This window comes from Phyllostomus discolor, chromosome 1 (assembly GCF_004126475.2).
Source record: "Phyllostomus discolor isolate MPI-MPIP mPhyDis1 chromosome 1, mPhyDis1.pri.v3, whole genome shotgun sequence".
Classification (NCBI taxonomy): Eukaryota; Metazoa; Chordata; class Mammalia; order Chiroptera; family Phyllostomidae; genus Phyllostomus; species Phyllostomus discolor.
Genome location: NC_040903.2, coordinates 14,851,141 through 14,868,823, shown reverse-complemented (window position 1 = coordinate 14,868,823; position 17,683 = coordinate 14,851,141). Strand labels below are relative to the sequence as shown.

Genomic DNA, 17,683 nt, shown 5'->3' with positions numbered 1-17,683 from the left:
GCAGACCTATAATGGATCTATTTCTGAGCTGTTCAGCAGTATCGGAGTTTAAAACAGCACTCACGGTTGGTGCATATAATGAGGCCAGCGCCTCCTTCTGAATCCTGGAAGCCACTGGTCACAGCTCTGCGCGGGGTCTCCAAGTACAGAGGAGAGCAGGAGCTTCCTCAGCTCACTTGTGGAAGACACAGAGGTTGCTTTGGGGATATGAGACAAAGGTCAGTAAAAAACTTTGTTCTCACCCCTCAAATCCCCCCGCCCTGCTTGGCCCACCCTTAGCTCCACCCCACTTTCCACTGTCTGAAATTCACTTCTCTGGATTAAGGTATTGTTCCACGTTCAAATACCTCGGGGAGGTATAACACATTCTCTTTACTAGTCATTAATAATTTAGTGTTCATTCCACAAACATTTGTTGTTTGCTGAATTTATTCATAACATGAATTCATTAGAGGCAGGGAGCGAGCAGGCGTGTTGGAGTCCAGTGCTGCCTTTCTGCTGGTGGCATCACCCCTCCGAACCTCGGCTGGCACACCCGGAACAAGGGGGACAGATGGAGAGACCTTCCAAGTCACTTGCAGTCCCAGCACTAGCTCCTTCTAAGACAGCTGTGGGGAGGGGCACGAGCCAGGCAGCGATGGACGAGGATGCCTGTGAGAGCCAGAGACACAATGGAATGGGCGTGGAAATTCAGCAAAGGGCTCAGGGTCCTTGGTCTGCTTTGTGTCAACCTGAAGTCTTGGGTCCAGTCTCCAGAATTCAGCACAGAGCCTGGCACACAGGTAGGTGCCCTGTAATGTTGGGTTCAAAAGTATAGGAAAAAGGATACCTATATAGTTCCCTAGGGCTGCTGGAACAAAGAACTCCCAACTGGGTGGCATGAAACAAGAGAAATGTATTGTCATATACAGTTCTGGAAGGTACAAGTCCAAAGTCAAGGCATCGGTGGAGCCGTGCTCCCTCTGACGCCTCTAGACAAGCATCTCTTCTTGCCTCTTCCAGTTTCTGGTAGCCCAGGTGTTTCTTGGCTTGTGGCAGCAAAACTCCAATCTCTGCCTCTGTCTTTACATGGCCGTCTTCCCTGTGTTCACATGCTGCCCCTCTGTGCCTGTCCATGTCCAAGTTCCCATCGTATCATAAGGACCTTGGTCATATCAGATTAGGGCTCATCTTATGAGCTCATCCTGACTTGGATACACCTGCAAAGACCCTATTTTCAAATAAGCTCATATTCCCAAATACCAGGAGTGAGAATGCAATCCAACCCATAACTCACAATGAACAGGAACATGGGTGTGATAGCTCTTGATGACTGGTAAGTGTTTGTGCAAAGGTAGGACGAGGACCTCAGTGTGGCCCTTTCTCCCAACCATTAGACTGCCCACAGAGAGTTTCAGTGTCAGGACTGTGAAGTCCAGTTTAGGTTGTGAAGACCAAGGAAGGGGAATATTTTAGAAAATGAGGTCAAGGGCATAAAAAGACGAAGTTGACTACCTTTACACGGCTGCCCGGACCTTGTTCAGGCCCCGAGTGAGGTGACCTCAAATACCCGTGTGCAAACCCAGACATCCCAAAATGGGACCAGCAGGCACGTGATGCCCATTCATTCACAAGGCCACACTGGAGAGAATGGACATGACTGGCCCACACTCATCTTTATGTCTCTCATGATCATAGGCTTGGATGACCACTTAATGAAGAAAAGCTTTAGTGAGCCCCAGTACAGTGATAAGCATCACACTATTCAGAAGGCAGATACGGTCCCCAGCCTCCAGGGCTGGGGTTCTAAAGGACACAAGGACAGTCATGTGTGTATTGGGTTGGCCAAAAAGTTCATTGGTTGTTTCCATACAATGGCTCTAGTAGTGCTTAGTTGTCTTTAAATTTATTTGAGACAATTTTGTTAGATTCTATTGTGACAGCAGTCAAATCTGTGTGCATTTAGAAAACATTATCAAGCCCTGCCTGGTGTGGCTCAGTGGATTGAATGGCGGCCTTCCAACAAAAGGGTCGCCAGTTCAGTTCCCAGTCAGGGCACATGCCTGGGTTGTGGGCCAGGTCCCTAAGTGGGGGCATGCGAGAGGCAACCACACATTGATGTTTCTCTCTCATTCTCACTCCCTTCCCTTCTCTCTAGAAATAAAGTATTTTTAAAAATTTAAAAATTTATCAAATTGGTGAATTTTTGTGTAGCCATCTTAATGTTGAAGATGGGAGAAAATAAGCAACATTTCTGCCATATTATACTTTATTATTTCCAGAAAGGTAAAAACACAACTGAAATGCAAAGCAAATGATCTGTGCAGAGTACGGAGACAGTACTGTGACTGATCAAACGTGTCAGAAGTGGTTTGCAAAATTTCGTGCTGGAGATTTCTCAATGGACGGTGCTCCACGGTCGGGTAGACCAGCTGACATTGGTAATGATCCAATCGAGACAGTAACTGAAAACAATCAGCGTTATACCACGTGGGAGGGAGATAGCCAACATACTCAAAATATCCCAATCAATAAAGTTATTGGTGAAAACAAAAAATGCGTCTTATTTTATGGAAAAAAACCATATGGACTTTGTGACCAACCCAATATTCTATCTTTCTTTCCTTTCTCCTTTTGGGGGGCTACCACCAGGGAAGTATTGCCTTCTAGTTGATTAGGAACCACAAGTCTAAATTTCAATTCCAGGCTGAATAGTGATTTTTTTCCTGAAGGTTTGAATAAATCATCCAATCTGCTTAAGTTTCAACTCTATTCAGCATTTCTATTTTAAGCACTAGTTTGGGCCACTTAGGACTCTGGAGTCACCAAACCCTTTTGTGACTTAATTTAGGATGAGCACTAGGAAGGAGGCAGAAGGTCTCCTGAGAACCAGACAGGAGAAAACGGGCCTGAGTTACGGCCTGAAAGATTCGGGCAGGCGCGAGGGGCATTTTCTTGTTAGTGATGACTGTAATTCCTTGGTTTGCGAAACAGTAACTTTGGTAAAGGTAGGAGAGACTTTCACGGAAGGAAGATCATTCAGTTTTTACTCTGATTAGACTGCAAAGGAGGCAAGTCAGATAAACTATCCATTCAGGCAAAGCATTGCACTTCAAGATAATTAAGTGCGTCTAATCCACCCTGCTCCCCTTTTTCACTTTGAATGCCAGGAAGCTCAAAGCTAACTATACCGTTTAGTTAAAATGTTAATATTAGTCTAGGGCACAGTTTCAGTTGGCTCTTGCTATGAACATACTACCCCCAAACTTAGTGGCTCAAAACAACGATGTATTTTTGCCTTTCACGGTTCTGTGAGCTGACAGGACCCAGCTGAGCAGTCCTTGCTTGGGAAGTCACGTGCAGCTTCAGTCGGGTGGCGGCTGGGGTTGGAACCATGTAGAGGTCCAACTACATTAGATGTTCAAGAGGGTTTGCTCATTCCCACAGCTGGCAGCCAGGCTGGGATGGCCGGCATGGCTGGAGGCCCGGGGGGTGGGGGGGGAGCTCTCTCTCCTTCCACGTGGCTAGCCTGAGCTTTCTCACAGTTCACAGGTGACAGCTGGCTTCGACTGGGGGAAATACCTTCCTGAGGTTATAATGGGAGATGTGGCTCATGGGTGGGGTATACACTACCCCATAAACATCCTTCTGTTCTTTATGGTCTTAACAGGGATGTTATTTTCTTTATGAGCCTTTTATGAAAGCAGGTAAGTGTCAATAATACACAAACGATGCTTTGCTTTTGTCTAGGGATTGATACTTTACCATGCTGCCTTACCTGGCCTTCACGACACCACAGAAATGGGCAGATTGGTGACTTTATCCCCATTTTTATAGACCAGGAGGCTGAGGTTCGAAAGTATTAGTGAGCTGCCTGAGGTAACACAGCTGGGAAGTGGAGGACTGGGCCCTCAGCAGGTGTGTCTCATACGACGACCTATGTCCCTAAGCACCTGGCAAAGCGCGGATGAGACCGAGGTCTAAAATCCAGGTGTGACTCCCACACGCTGCACTGCACAATGCCCACTTGCTTCGCCGGCACCTCCTTTCACAGCAGCCCAGGGTAGTGGGGTGAGCTCGAGCCCCTGAGCGAAAGTCCTAATCCAAAGGGGCTCCGCCACCTCCAGGACGTGGATCTGAGCCTCTCTGGTGACTCAGTCTCCTCATCTGTAAAACGGGGCTGCTGCTGCTGCTGCTGTCATAAGGATGAAATGAATTACAGTACTGCTTGATGAGAACTTTAGAAAGAAATCTCTCAGGCAAAGCTGTAGAGATAAGCAGGTACCCAGAGAACCCTGCTCTAGCTTTACCTTTTGCGCGCTTTTCTTGACTTTTTTAAAAGAATTTATTTATTTATTTTTAGAGAGGGAAGGGAGGGAGATAGAGAGAAACATCAATGTGCGGTTGCTGGGGGTCATGGTGTGCAACCCAGGCATGTACCCTGACTGGGAATCGAACCTGCGACACTTTGGTTCGCAGCCTGAGCTAAATCCACTGAGCTACGCCAGACAGGGCTGCTTTTCTTGATTTTATATGGACCTTGCTAAGCGCCCACAGAGGCACAGATGATCTCGACACTTTGTTCTACTTGACATTGCACGTGACCAATAGACTGGAAGCCTGAACTCGATGTGAGTGTTTGCCCGAGCATCCTGATTTCAGGGGCGGGCTGCAGCTGCAAAACACCATCAGGGCTTGTAGGCGCAACTGGCGTTCCCCAGGCTGTCACAGGCACTCACTCTCTCCCCTCACTTATTCACAGTGACATTCCCTCCCTCGGCGCCCTGCCGCGCTCCGCTCTCACTCTCTGTCCCGAGTGGGTCTGCACATTCACACACGGCTTCTCACCATTCCACCCCTTTTTACATGAGGGTTCTTCTCAACACACTCTCCCAAAGATTTCTCTCCACCTACGGACACCTTGACCTTCTGCCTCCAGTGTAACTTCCTTCCTCAGACCCTCAGTATACAGAATTCGGTGCTCACTGAACCTGAAATGTCCCCCTCCCATCCCAGGTGCCCCCAGGGATGGCAAGAGAAGCTTCTACAGCCATCTCACAGGGCAGGAAGCAGACCCGTGTCTGAGTGGGGAGGCTGTGGGCACCTGGCTGCACCCGCCCAGGGGTGTTCAGCTCACAGATCTCTTTATTAGCAGCCGGAGAGGGGACTGCCCCGCTGCCCACCTGGACATGGCACAGAGCCTGTGTGCAGCCTGAGACCGTCCGACAGCCTCTGCTCGAGGGGCACGTGCTGCAGACACGAGACGGGGCTTGGCGAAGGGAAGCCACCTGCCTCTCCCCAGCTCAGGCTGGGGAACAAGCGAGCTGGAGATGCACCTATTCAGGAAGGCAAAGAGCCAAAAATAACCAAGAGCAACATCATTTCACCTGACAGGCCCAGAAATACAGCTCGGAGCACACCAGGGCTACAGACAGAGCGACTCTTGGACATTCAGCATTCCTTTAAAAACACCCAGAAAAATGCTTAGGTTCCACAAGAGCGCCCATCCCCTCTTTTGCTACAGCTTCTCAGAGCAAGGGCTCTGTGGCCCATACACAGAGAGTGTGCGGAGTCAGGCACTTGAGGCTCAACAGACAGAGTCTAGGGACCAGGACATGAGGATGGTACCCAATAGAATACTCTAAGGAAGGCGGGAATAGGGAGTAACTGGTTAATATGGAGGCTGCAAACAGACAGGAAGTGGATTTGGGGAAAGTAAAGCCCGGGTGTGACGAGGAAAATGGAAGCGCTGCACACTGCTCCTGGCGTGCGGGATGTAGCCAGACCTGAAGGTCACCCTTGGCAGGAAAGGAAGGGCCGCGGTTTTCCCATCGAGATGGAAAGTGTGTGGTCTGACAGCAGTCTTCTCTTCTATTTCTGTTTTATTCTCTTCTGGTTTGATGTAAAAGGCAAATGTCACAGTTCATTCATCTTTGTTCTGAATATCTGAAATTGCAGAAAGGGAGGAGGGGGCGGGCGAGAGGAGAAGGCGCCAGGATTCTGAGAACCCTGACCGTGGAGGCACATGGAGGAGATAACCATGAATAAAAAAAGAAAAAGAAGGAAGGAAGGTAAGACAGGAGACAGGAAGGATGGAAGAAAAAATGGAAAAGGAAGATGGTGGATTCTATTTTATTTAGTGAATAAGAACTTCTATGCACTGCATGAAGGGAGTACACGGAGCTGGTGAAGAAGCAACCTCCGGCCCCTGCTGGTTTGACCCAGCTGGCTGGGCATCACCCTGCAAACCAAAATGTCACCAGTTCAACGCCCAGTCGGGGCGCATGCCTGGGTTGCAGGTGTGTTCCCAGGTCGGGGCGTGTATGGAAGGCAACTAATCAATGTGTCTCTCTTGCACTGATGTTTCTCTCTCTCTCTTCCCCCCCTCTCTAAAATAAAAAATAGAGAAAAAAATTTAAGAAACAACCTCTGCTTTCAAGGAGCTTACAGTCTACTCATAGGCAGAGAAGAGTCCAACACAGAGCACGAGATGTAAAGCAGGACCAGCCAGCTGCCACATGCAGCTACAGGCAATGCTCAGAGGGGCAGAGAGAAACGACCAGTGGAGTCTGAACCTGGGGTCACAAGGGAGGGCTCCCTAGAGCTGGTGGCTTAGCCATGGCGCCAGCTGTTCATGTAGGAGGGAAGTGGGAAGAACGAGGGCTTCTTACAAGTAGTGCCCTCCCTTCCTTTCCTGCAGCCCCTAGAGGTCAGTTGTCTCCACAGGGTCACATCTGGTACCCTATGCATCCTTGGTCCCTACAAAGGCAGTTTCCAAGTAGCAGCATGGACAGTGGCCGGCCAGAGGTCCATTCCCACTAGTGCAGAGCAAAATGAGACAAAGACCAGTTGGGAGTTTTTCCACAAGCAAATTACACGCAATTTCAAGGATTGTCTTTTATTCTGCCATTAGGTCTTCCCTAAAATTCGGATGGCAGAAATGCCCCAACTTTTTAAAGAAATAACATTGACAGAAGATACTGTAAGTGTATCTGGAGGTTGACTTTGCTTGTTTGAAGTTCGTAGTTGGCCAGCTGCATTGGTCCCTGGGATGTACTGATTCTAAGCCACTTCAGCATTGGAGAACTGCAGGTCTAAGATGTCGTGCAGGGTCCGTCAAGGCAAACAGATGCAGTGCTTCATCCCTCCAGCCCCTCCCCCTCCAGGCCCCTGAGGCTTCTCCACTGAGCTTCCCTGTGGGAGGCCACCGTCCTCCCTCCCTAGGACCCCGTTGCCTTGCCCTCCTCCAAGTTGAGATGCAGAGTTCCGGGGGCTGTGATAGACCGACTCACTTAGGCAGTAATGAGAGATGCCAGATTAATACAGTCTCCCCAGGCACCTTCATATTTTAGTGGAGTATTAAAACTCAAATCAAACCGATGCATTACAATGGTGGAATTTTAAGCCCTTCCACATGACAATGGGAAGGCACGGTATTTTTAAAATAAAGGACCTTCTTCTGAAATCAGACCACACCCTTCAAATTACTGACACAAGTGGCTACAGAGGCCAGGGCGATAGCATTCTGTCCCTGGATCAAATGTCACGCTGCACTGTGAACAGACATCCCCACCTTCCCTTTCTCTGGCCCTCTCTAATACGGAATTAATCAGTCATTACTGCCACCCCCTGCCCTGGGCCACAGAGCAACCTGCAGGTGGCTTTAGAGAACCAAAGCGTATTTTAAGTCAGTTTTCTGCACTCCCGCCGCTCTTCCACCCCGTGGAAGGGGATGGTCCTGCCACCTCTGGGTTCCTGGGGCCTGGGGTAGTGCCGGCGCACAGTAGGAGTGCAGTGGAAGATGAGCAGCTGAGACACTGGATAGGCTATGTTAAAAATAGCCCAGTCCCCTACGGGGGCCGTCCACACTGACTACGGTTAGACAGATCCAAACCCCGAAAGCTCACCGGGCTTGGAAGACTACAGGCCTGTGAATCCTGATTACAAACAAGCCGAGGGAACCATTCCTTTCCCTGAAGACCAGCCGAGTCCAGGTGCAGCGAAGGAGAGAAAGTCTGTACAACCGTCCAGGGACACCAGTGGAAACCCCACAGACATTGCGACGCCCTGTTCTCCCGAATTGGCCAACAGTTTTCCTGCCCCATACATTACAAAGTAGCGTTTCTATTTTGGCCCCACAGAAAAAAATACAGGCATGCTCTCCGCTGAAGTCAATGCACCCTTTATCGCCTCACACACTTGGATAGAACAAACGGTTTTCCACGCCACACAGCAGCATTTGAGTACTTTGGGCCTGCGGACATGGGACAGGGCAGTGGTGACATCTGTCAAACAAGGACACCCTCCAATGCTTCCACGGGTGACTGCTAGGTGTGACAGGTGACTGCGAGGTGTGGCAGGAGCAGAAGCGACCCTTTCCCATAAGCCAGCGCTTCTGGAAATGGGGCCTCCGGACCGGCAGCACTGGCATTACCTGAGAGCTAGTCAGGAAGGCAGCTTCTCAAGCCCCACCCAGGATCCACCCCCTGGGAAATTCTAGCGAGGGCCTCCAGCCACAGGTGTGTTCACAAGCTCCCTGGGAGATTCGGGTGCAGGCTGGAGTCTGAGAACCACTGACAGAAGGTGTCATCTTGCAGTGAGGGACTTTGGGCCGAGAAGAGCCTGACCCAGAGCCACGGCCCTCGGGTGCCCTAAGAACACTAAGGGATGGTTCAGAGGAGGAGCTCAGTGCGGCCAAGCCTGCAGTGAGAGGGCCGAGGGCACACCCAGGCCCAGGGCATTCCGAAGCTGGTCAAACCCAGCCCTGGGCATCTCATGTTCACCACCGGCCTCTGCTAATGCCTTTGGTGACTTGACCTACTGTGGTAGCACCTGCACGAGGAAAGGGCTGTGTCGTCTCAGACTCCCAGTCTGTTATGAGTTCCAACCCGCACAAACACACCAGTGCCAAAGGGAAGCTTTTGCTAACTTTCGAAGACCGCTTAACTGTTTCCAGGCAGCAGCCACGGGCCCAAGCAGTCATCGGAGGCGCTAGGCAGAGCGGTGCCCTTCCCTGAACGCCAGGGCGGGTCTAGGGCTGGAGCTCCAGCTTTGGGCTGCGCGGCCTGTCGACAACCCCCTGGTCAGCGAGCAGCCAGCCCCAACCTCCGTCCCCAAAGCCAAGATGTGCCTGGATTTTACTTGAAAGCTGTTTGTGCACTTGAAGAGCCTCCACCCCCTCTCATTTGGGGCTTGAGGACAATTGCATTGGCCTAATTAATTCATTTTCTTTTCCGTCCAAAGTGGAGCCGGGGCACATGGATACAAATTAAATACCAATCCGCTTTGGGCGCCGATACTCTGGACAATTAAAACAAAGAGCGCGGCGGCTGGGGCGGCGGCAGCAGCAACGCACAAAACCCTCGGGAAACATCCAGAAGCTGCCGCGACCCAAAGGGCAGGGTGCGGCGCAACCCGGGCTAATAATGTACCAGCAGGAAGGCTGCCCCACCCCTGCAGGTGGACAGGTGGAGGTTGGCAGGGGTCAAAATCCATCCTGAAGGGCTAGAGGCTGGGTCGGTGCGCCGCGCAACTCCAGGGGGCACACTCGCCCAGCGCCCAGCGGGAATGGCGCCCTTGCCAAAAAAAAAAAAAAAAAAAAAAAAAAATCCCACAACCGAACAAAACCCATTGCACCGGCGGGAACTGGGCTGCGCGCCCCGCAAAAGGAGTGGGTGGGACTGGGAAAATGCCGGAGGGAGGGATACAAGGAGATTGGGAGGGAGAAAGGGAGAAAGTGAAAAAAAAGGATGGGAATCGGAAGAGAGGTGAGAGAGGGAGAGCGGAGAGGGAGAAAAGGGAAACGTAGGGAGGGGAGAGGCTCGCGAAAAGGAAGAGCGGGTAAGGGGGGCGGGGGAGGAGAGGAAAGAAAGGGAAAGGGGAGGCGGGCCCGGGGCAGAGCTACCCGGCGGGCGGGGGGCCCCGGCGGGCGGGGGGCGGCGGCCGCCGGAGGGCGGGACCCGGGTCCGTCCCCACCTGCTCGGGCTCGGGCGGTCGGGAGGGGTGGGATCCTGCTGGCGGGAGGGAGCGGCCGGGGGGCGGGCTGGGCCGGGAGCAGAGGGGAGGAGAGGACGGGGACTGGGAGGTGGGGAGGAGCCGGCGCTCGGCTGGGGCTGCGGGGGCGGCGACGGCTCGAGCGGCCGTGGCGGCGGCGGGTCCGGCAGCAGCGGCGGCGGCAGGTGGCCCCGCGCGCGGCAGCCGGCCCGGCCGGGGGCGGGCGGGAAGGTGGCGCCTCGGGCGGGGGCCGGTCCCTGCACCAGGTGACCTGTTCCGGCCAGGATCCGGGCGGCCTCGCCATGAAGCGGCGCGGCGCGTGGCTCGGGCGGCCGCGGCAGCAGCAGCAACAACCCCTGCCGCCCGCGGTCGGTCCCCGGGCCGTAGCCATGACCCCCCCGAGCGGCGGCGTCCCCCAGGACCTCGGCAGCCGCCCTGCCTGCGCGCTGTTCCTGCTCTGCTACCTGGTGAGCACGGGACCCTGCCCGGGTCCTCCCTTCCGCGCGGGGCTCCGGGGACGCGGGTGGAGGGGCCGGGGACCTCCACTGAGCGGAGTGGGTGCGGTGTTGCTAGTTTTCTCCTCTCCTGGCTGCTGTGCCCCGGGCGCTCCCGGCACCTGGGATGGGTACCGGAGGCGCAGAGAGCAGTGCGTGGACCGGACTTGCGGCGCTTTGCTCTCTCTCGAGTCTCTCCATCTCCCTCCCAGACTCGCTCCAGACCCGAGTCCGATTCCCCCCGAGACCCGGCCTGTCCCCTACTCCACCGGGGATCTTTGCTAAGCCGAGTTCCTAACCCGCCCCACTGCGCACGGCTCTCCAGCCCCTTCCCTACCGGTCCTGGGCTTCCCTTACAATCTTCTCGTAGACCCTTTTCTCCTCGCGCCTAACTTCTCTGTCTCTCCGCGAACGGCACCCGCCTCCACCCCCCTGTGAGTTTCCACCCTGTCGTCATGACCCCGACCCATTTCTGCCCAGGCACTTGGCGGTGAATCTCCCGTTTCCGGAGCTCTTCCACTCCCCCAGGGCCACTCCGGCCAAGTTGCCGGTGCCAGAAAGAAATCTGGTTCTTAACAAGCTTACCGCCGGAGTGGTGGCTCTAGCTGCGTCTTGCACGTTGTCATTTCTGAGACTATGTCTGGGTTAATGCATGTCAGTTACAGTTTTCACACTTCTTGGCTTCGGTTTTTAGTCATCAGCTAAATGGCAGCAACCTATTTGTCAAGACCAACTCATTTAAAATACCAGAGTCACTTAGATCCTCGGAGCAAGGTGGGAGAAATAGCTCTCCATTCCTTTGATGGCTTCTCTTCCTCATGCCTTGAGTTCTAAACCACAGTAAATTTACAGAAGGTGACACCCCTCCCGTCCAGCCTACCTTATGTTCCAGGATCCTTGCAGAGCCCTTGGGTTATCTCGCCACATATTACTGCACATAAATGAAATGGAAAGTGCTGAATCATGAAACTGATGTAATAGGAAATTCACAGAATGTGAAAAAAAAATGGAGCAGTGTCATTGTCCAGAATTATTTTTCATTTATGTGGCATTGTCATTATTCGGAGTCTTTCTTCTCAGGAGCTCAAAACCGCTTAGGAGACACTGCAGGACTTAGCATTTGCTTCCAAGGAAATTTGCCACCTGGCAAGTTTCTTTGAACATTCTTGACTTCTCGGGTGTTTCGTTGCTTTGAAGCAAGGGAGGGAGTGTGCAAAGGCAAGTTGCATTTCTGCTTTTGCATCTACCTGTTGAGCAATCTGTGCTTTTCTTTGCATTTCCAAATTATCCAGGACCAAATCCTGTGGTTGGATTTACTTCATGTTTTTCATAAGAAGTTGTTGGTTAACATGAGTTTTTTTCACCCAAGAGATGTTATTATTTAACATGTATGCCACAGGGTTACAGCACACAGGCTCGTACATAAAACTGCTGTCGGGGGTGACAGGGCTCCAGCTTAAACAGAGGAGCCCCGTCCGCAAGGCCCTGGTTACTACCCACAGAGGCAGAAATGATGGAGTAGGGTGTTGGGTAAAATGTTAATGTACAGGTGGTCTGGAAATCTTCACACCTGGCAAAGAGAGACCACTTCTTGACAATTCCGAGAACTCAGAGTAACCTGAGCAAAGCCTAGAGGCCTCCCAGTTGGTGGCAACAGAGACAGACGGTGGACCAGGTATTAGAGTCCTGTGTGGGCCAAGGGGGTCTGAGCGAGCGTGACCGAGAGGGGGAAATGACGCCGTCAGGCACACGGGACTGAGGGAGGGAAGTGCAAGGTTGGGCTCCAGAAGGGGAGGTTCTAGAAAACACTGCCGTGTGGGGAATAACTAGAGCGTGGATGAATGTCTTGGCAGAGGGACGAAATGGGTTTTGGAATCGACACGGAGAGGGAGATGTCAGTGCCTCCCGACTCTGCATTTCCCTTCAGGGGGGACTTCAGGTATGCCACTGCCAAAGAGAGGCTTTCTGTAGCCAGGAAAGCCGTTTTCCAATTGAGTGATACACTTTTGCAAAACCCAAGGAAGCAAAAGTGTGACTTGGAAGGTGGGCCTACCCCCAACCCCCACCCCCACCCCGACCCCACCAAGGTCTAGACACTTGTTAGGGATTTTGCTCTAGAGCTGTGTGCTACCTGGGATACTGGCAACAGGTAAGGAAGGCTTCGTTGACCTTGGAGAGGTTTAGCCTGTGAATTGGGGGAGTTGTCAACATCTGTCTGAAAAGTGTGAAACAGCCAAGAAGAAAATGATAATTGCGTGCATTCTGCTCATCAAGGAATCCTTCCGAGAGGAAGTGTGATCAGTCTGTGGAGGGGGCGGGGGTGGGCAGGCAAGTGGAGGGTAGGGGTTGAGCAGAATAGCTAGGATCTCAGGACTATGTAGACCCTAGAGGGAGAAAGCTATCCCATAATTTGTAAGGCTAAATCATAATAGTAATAATAATAGTACTAAGTTGTTTATATGCATTACCTAATATTAATTTTAGCCATGACCATCTGAGGCAGGAGCTATTATGATTCCCTGAGGCTCAGAGAGGATAAATAATTTGTCCTGGGTCGCACAGGTAGCCCACCATTGGAACCCAAATCCACCTATTCCAGGGCCCCGGTTCTCAGCCATGCTAGCCACTTGCCTTCTGGATTTTGCTTCTTGTAACCCATTCCCCTCATGCATAGATGCATGGGCCATTAGCAAAGCTTTTGCAATTAGCAGCTACTGTGCAACTGGCCAGGATGTGAGGTCATGTCTAAAGTAACCTAAAGTATACAAAGCAGGAAGCACAGGCCACAGAATAGAAGCAGGATGTTAAAGAGAGAGATTAAACCAGACATTATTTGCCATCCGTGATGGAGAGATAAGAGCGGGTCTTTATACAGTCCAGAAGCAGCTGGTTGGCAAAGTTGAGCACTTGAGTTTGTTTGAAACGTGTGTCTAAGTGTAGGGCTGAGCGTGCCTGGGAGTCCGTTCCAAAGCCAATTTTCTGTGATTTGGGGACCAGTTCCCAATTTGTGTGGTCCCCGCCGATCTCCTTATTCACAAAGCGTTCTGAGAGCAGCTTTCTGAACAGATGCCTGGGAGCCCCTGCCCTCGTGGGAAGCGTGCATCCTGGAGCCAGGGTCCGGGGCGATGGGCTCCTTCCCCATTGGCTGAGACAGCGTAACCTTCAGTCACAGCCTAAGAATGGAACTGTGACTGTAGCTAGGATACTGCCAAAGCATGAATAATTGTGTCGAGGCCTGAAAGATAAGTCACAGAGTGGTGCCAAGCAGATTTCTGAAAAGATGATCCTTGGTTCTAGCAGCTGCCAGAAGACTCTGAGGTCACCAAAGGTCAAGATGCAGAGAGTCTCCCCAGAGAGGGTGAGGGCCTCACAGGCAAAAGGCAATGAGATCGATTCCCCTGAGCTCACTGGTGCTGAGCGGTGTGGTCCACACAGGGCTTGCTGTGTCCAACAGACCAACCCCCTTGCCATCCTCTTGCATCATTAACTCTTACCTTCCTCCAGACTTGGCCAGAACATCCTGAGGCTTCCCCAGCCCCATCTGTGACAATGGCGCTCGTAGAAGGCAATTTCTGTCCCTTCTGAGCTCTGGTCTCAAAGATACAATTTTTTTTTCTTAAATGAGAAAACAAATCTCACAACGTCTAGTGTTACTGCTGGTCAGCTGTAGACGTTAGCCCTCGTTAGACAACCACGGACACAGGAATAAGAGGACATCAGACGTGCAGATGTCTGTGAGGATCATTGGCAGGTGCTGCAGCAGCGACAGTCTGGTGTTGAACTCTCTGTGCTGGCCTTTAGTCATCCCTCTAGAAGCAGCCATGCATGTCACACAGAACCTGGAAGAGCAAAACAGAGTGAAGGGGCCTCGGTTGTCCAGCGTGTGCGAGAGTCGTGATGAACATTCCAAAATGCGGAGATCATCCTCGGACTTCACGTCCGCCACCAGCTTCCTCGTTCATCCGGACCAGAGCCCCCGAAATCTCCCAAGCAATGGCGTTTGCCTCTGGCCTTCTAGCCCTTCTAGTCTCGTTGGTAATAAAAGTGTAGGAGCCATGGACTGGCTGACCGGGAGACGCAGGGAACCGAGGTATTTCATGGGGAAGATGGGTAGACTCAAGTGGACCACAGCGAGCCTGCAGTGGATTCAGTGACCCTGGTCCTTGGCGCATCCCGTTCCCCTGAGGAAGGAACTGAGGGGCAGGGGGGCTGTGCAGCGTGTGAGGAATGGCCGTGAAGATTCTGACTTGGCAGCTCCTGGCTCCCATCCTCACCCCAAAAAGAGCTGGGGAGGTGGCTCGGTGCGGTGTGTGTGTTTGTGGAAACCATCTTTTCTTCCCAGACACAGGCATAGTGACCCCCTGGAATTTCAGCCGCCCCCACCCCCTCTCAAGATGGGAGTGAGGAAAGTCTTGAGACTCCCTCACCTGTAGCCAGAAAGTGGTGAAGGTGTAGTGGTCCGTGGGGGAGTTTGGGGTGTCATTTGGGGTATTTCTGGGAGGCAAGAGGAACACCATGGCTGACTTTGGAGTTAGCGGATGTGGATTTGAATTTTGGGTTCTGCTGGTTGACCTTGGGTAAGTTGTTCACCCTCTCTGAATCCATTCCGTTTCCTCAGCTGGAATTCTCTGTCCCTCCCAGGGCTGTTGTGAGGATGAGGTTTGCAGGGGGACATTCGATGAAGTTCTATGTGACAGGACGAGGTTAAACCTCAGTGGGGACGACCACACCCATCACACAGAAGCTACTCACAGAAACCAAACCAGTCCAAACCCTGGTTACCCTCGTATGATTTGCGTTAGAAAGAAATAGCACATTAAACCACAATAAAGAGGGGAGAGGATCCCGTTCAGGAGGCGTATTGATCGTTATTGTGATGGCGTGTCCCTAGCCAGCTCTCGGGTCTGGGAAGGCATACTTAGTGACTCGGAAATGCTTCCCAAGGCGTATCTGGGTTTTTGAAAGTCCATATTGACATCATCGCCCATTCTGCTTAATGGCATGCTTTGTTGACATAAACAAAATTTTTGCTTATTTCTAGTCAGCAGAAATTGGAAAAGCAGGCCTTTTAAGCCAATCCAATTACTCTTTTGACCTATGGGAAGTTTGATCCAGCCACCTTGGAGGGCAAGACCTCGTGAGCCAACGGTTTTGGAGGTGACGGGTGGGGTGGAAGGGGCAGGAGTGAGGAGAACGGTCAGCCAGTTGTGGTTTGTGTAGCAGACATACCCACGTACAAGTGAAAGTGTGAATGAACTTCCCACAGTAAGATGTGAATGACTTAAGATTGTCTAATCTCTGTCCCTTCCTTAGATCACAAGAGGATCATGTAGACAAAAGAGCCAAGTTTTCCTCAACTCTTTAGAATAAGGGAGGGAACAGAGTTTCTTCTTATTGATTTTGTTTAAAGGAATCGGATGCAGTCATCCTGAAAGAAGTTTAGGCAGTCTTGACAGCTTTTTTTCCCTTCCATCCACCAAATACCTAAATTCATCTGTTTCTCAATTCCCAGGCTGAACGGAGTGCATTGAGATCTTCAGTTTGGGGTCTTTTATCATGAGCACGCATTAGCTGACCCATTTTTTTCTATCATGAAAAATTTCAATAAGTGCACAATTACACAAAGACAAAGGGATCTGTGTTTTGTGACTGTGTGTGATGCTGTCAGACTTGACTTTGATGAGGGCTTGCTTCTGGGCGGAACAGATGTGCGAGGGCCCAGGCGTCTCTCAGAGCTCAGCCCCACTGTGTGCAGAGCAGAGCGGAGCAGGGGCTTCCGAGGGGAACATCTAGGCTTCTGCCTACATGGCACGGTTTGAGGGGCACAGAACTGTCCCCCTCCAATGCCCTGCTTACAGCGGCAGTGCACTTGGCCTTGGCATCTAAGGCACTGTCTCCACCAGGCTGGCGTAGAAATGCCTAGAAGTGGCATCACTGCAGTACTTTGTCATTATCCCGTTAACACAGATGAACTTGCCAGAGGAACAGCAGTCCAAGGCGGGTGGAGGGAGAAGGCATTTTAAAGATTTGCTTTGTGTTTTTGCTGTGGAGAAATGAAAAAGTTCTTGCACGCAGGGTGGTTGTCTGAAGGTCTGGAGGGACTGGACAGCTGGGAGAAGCCCACCCCCTGTGGGCATGGTGGGTGCCAGGGTGCCGCCTTCCCTGACCTCACTCACGGTCCCCCACCTCAGCTCTGACCGCCAGGGGCCCAGTGAGATGCCCTTGGGAAAGGGCTTTTCCGAAGGAGGTTGATGAGGCTGGGTGGGAAATAGAGAATGGGCGAGGCCCCCCAGCCCCCACAAAAGAACTTGTGGATGTCAGGAAAGAGTGTTGGGGGACTTATGGTTGGATCAAATCCTTCGGTTTATATGCAGGACCACCAGGGTACCTGGCGGAAATGCCCGTGCCCGGTACTGCATTTCAGCAAGAAACTCCAACACCTGTGTGCCAAGCCAGAGACAGCAGTGACTACGCCATGGATTCTGACCTCATCATTTCCAAACAAAGGCGTGTTTGGGTAATTTTTAGCCTGTGTTGGTGCAACCTGGCATGTGAAATTCCTATGGAGGTTGGACCGTGTCATGCCTGTAGCTGGAACTCAAGTTAATTGCCTTGTTTTCCTGGCAGGAAACAGCTCACAACCCCACACATGACTTGGTCCAGGAAATCAGCTTCAGCTTAATCAATATTTAGAGTGTGATGTGTTGATAATCGATGTTGGTTTTGTACATAACAGAAGGAGCCACAACTCACAGGGAAGCAGCTGCCCACTGGCTTGGTGCCAACCACGAGATGCCAACTTCCTGCACGGCATAGGGGCCCCCAAAGGACTGCAGGTCGCAGCGCCTTCTCGAGGGGTTCCAACCAGCCTCCTTGGGGCTAGCACACCCCGTCATACTCAGACCACGCCGCCCAGCCCCTGAGGTTGCTTTTCTCTCCCACCCCAGCTACCACTCATGTTTCTCCCACTTCTCAACTAATCTTTCTCGGTCTAGGCAATTAGATCTCATGGAGATCTAGTTTCTCATCCGGCTTAGATCTTTTTGGAAAGAAACAATAGCAAGATGTCACCACTACCACCAGGGAACCTTAGCAAAATAACAAATCAAGCCCCATCAACTGCACATGTTTGAAATTATACCTAATTGGGTCATTCATCTCATTTCTCCTATACGATCATTCCTTTAAAATGCGTGCCTTCTGTCACTTTGTGTTCT

General features: G+C 51.8%; 1 protein-coding gene across 2 annotated transcripts in view; it reads left to right on the top strand.

Annotated features, from left to right (window-relative positions):
- Positions 1–10,155: 10,155 nt before the first annotated feature.
- SEL1L3 (SEL1L family member 3) overlaps positions 10,156–17,683 on the top strand; it is a 95,890-nt gene continuing 88,362 nt past the window's right edge. The window contains exon 1 of one of the 2 annotated variants that reach the window (XM_028507791.2): positions 10,156–10,439. In XM_028507791.2, the coding sequence (XP_028363592.1) occupies positions 10,275–10,439 (165 nt within the window). In that variant the 5' untranslated portion in view covers positions 10,156–10,274. The remainder of the gene's footprint in view (positions 10,440–17,683) is intronic. The other variant, XM_028507790.2, reaches the window with a different exon arrangement.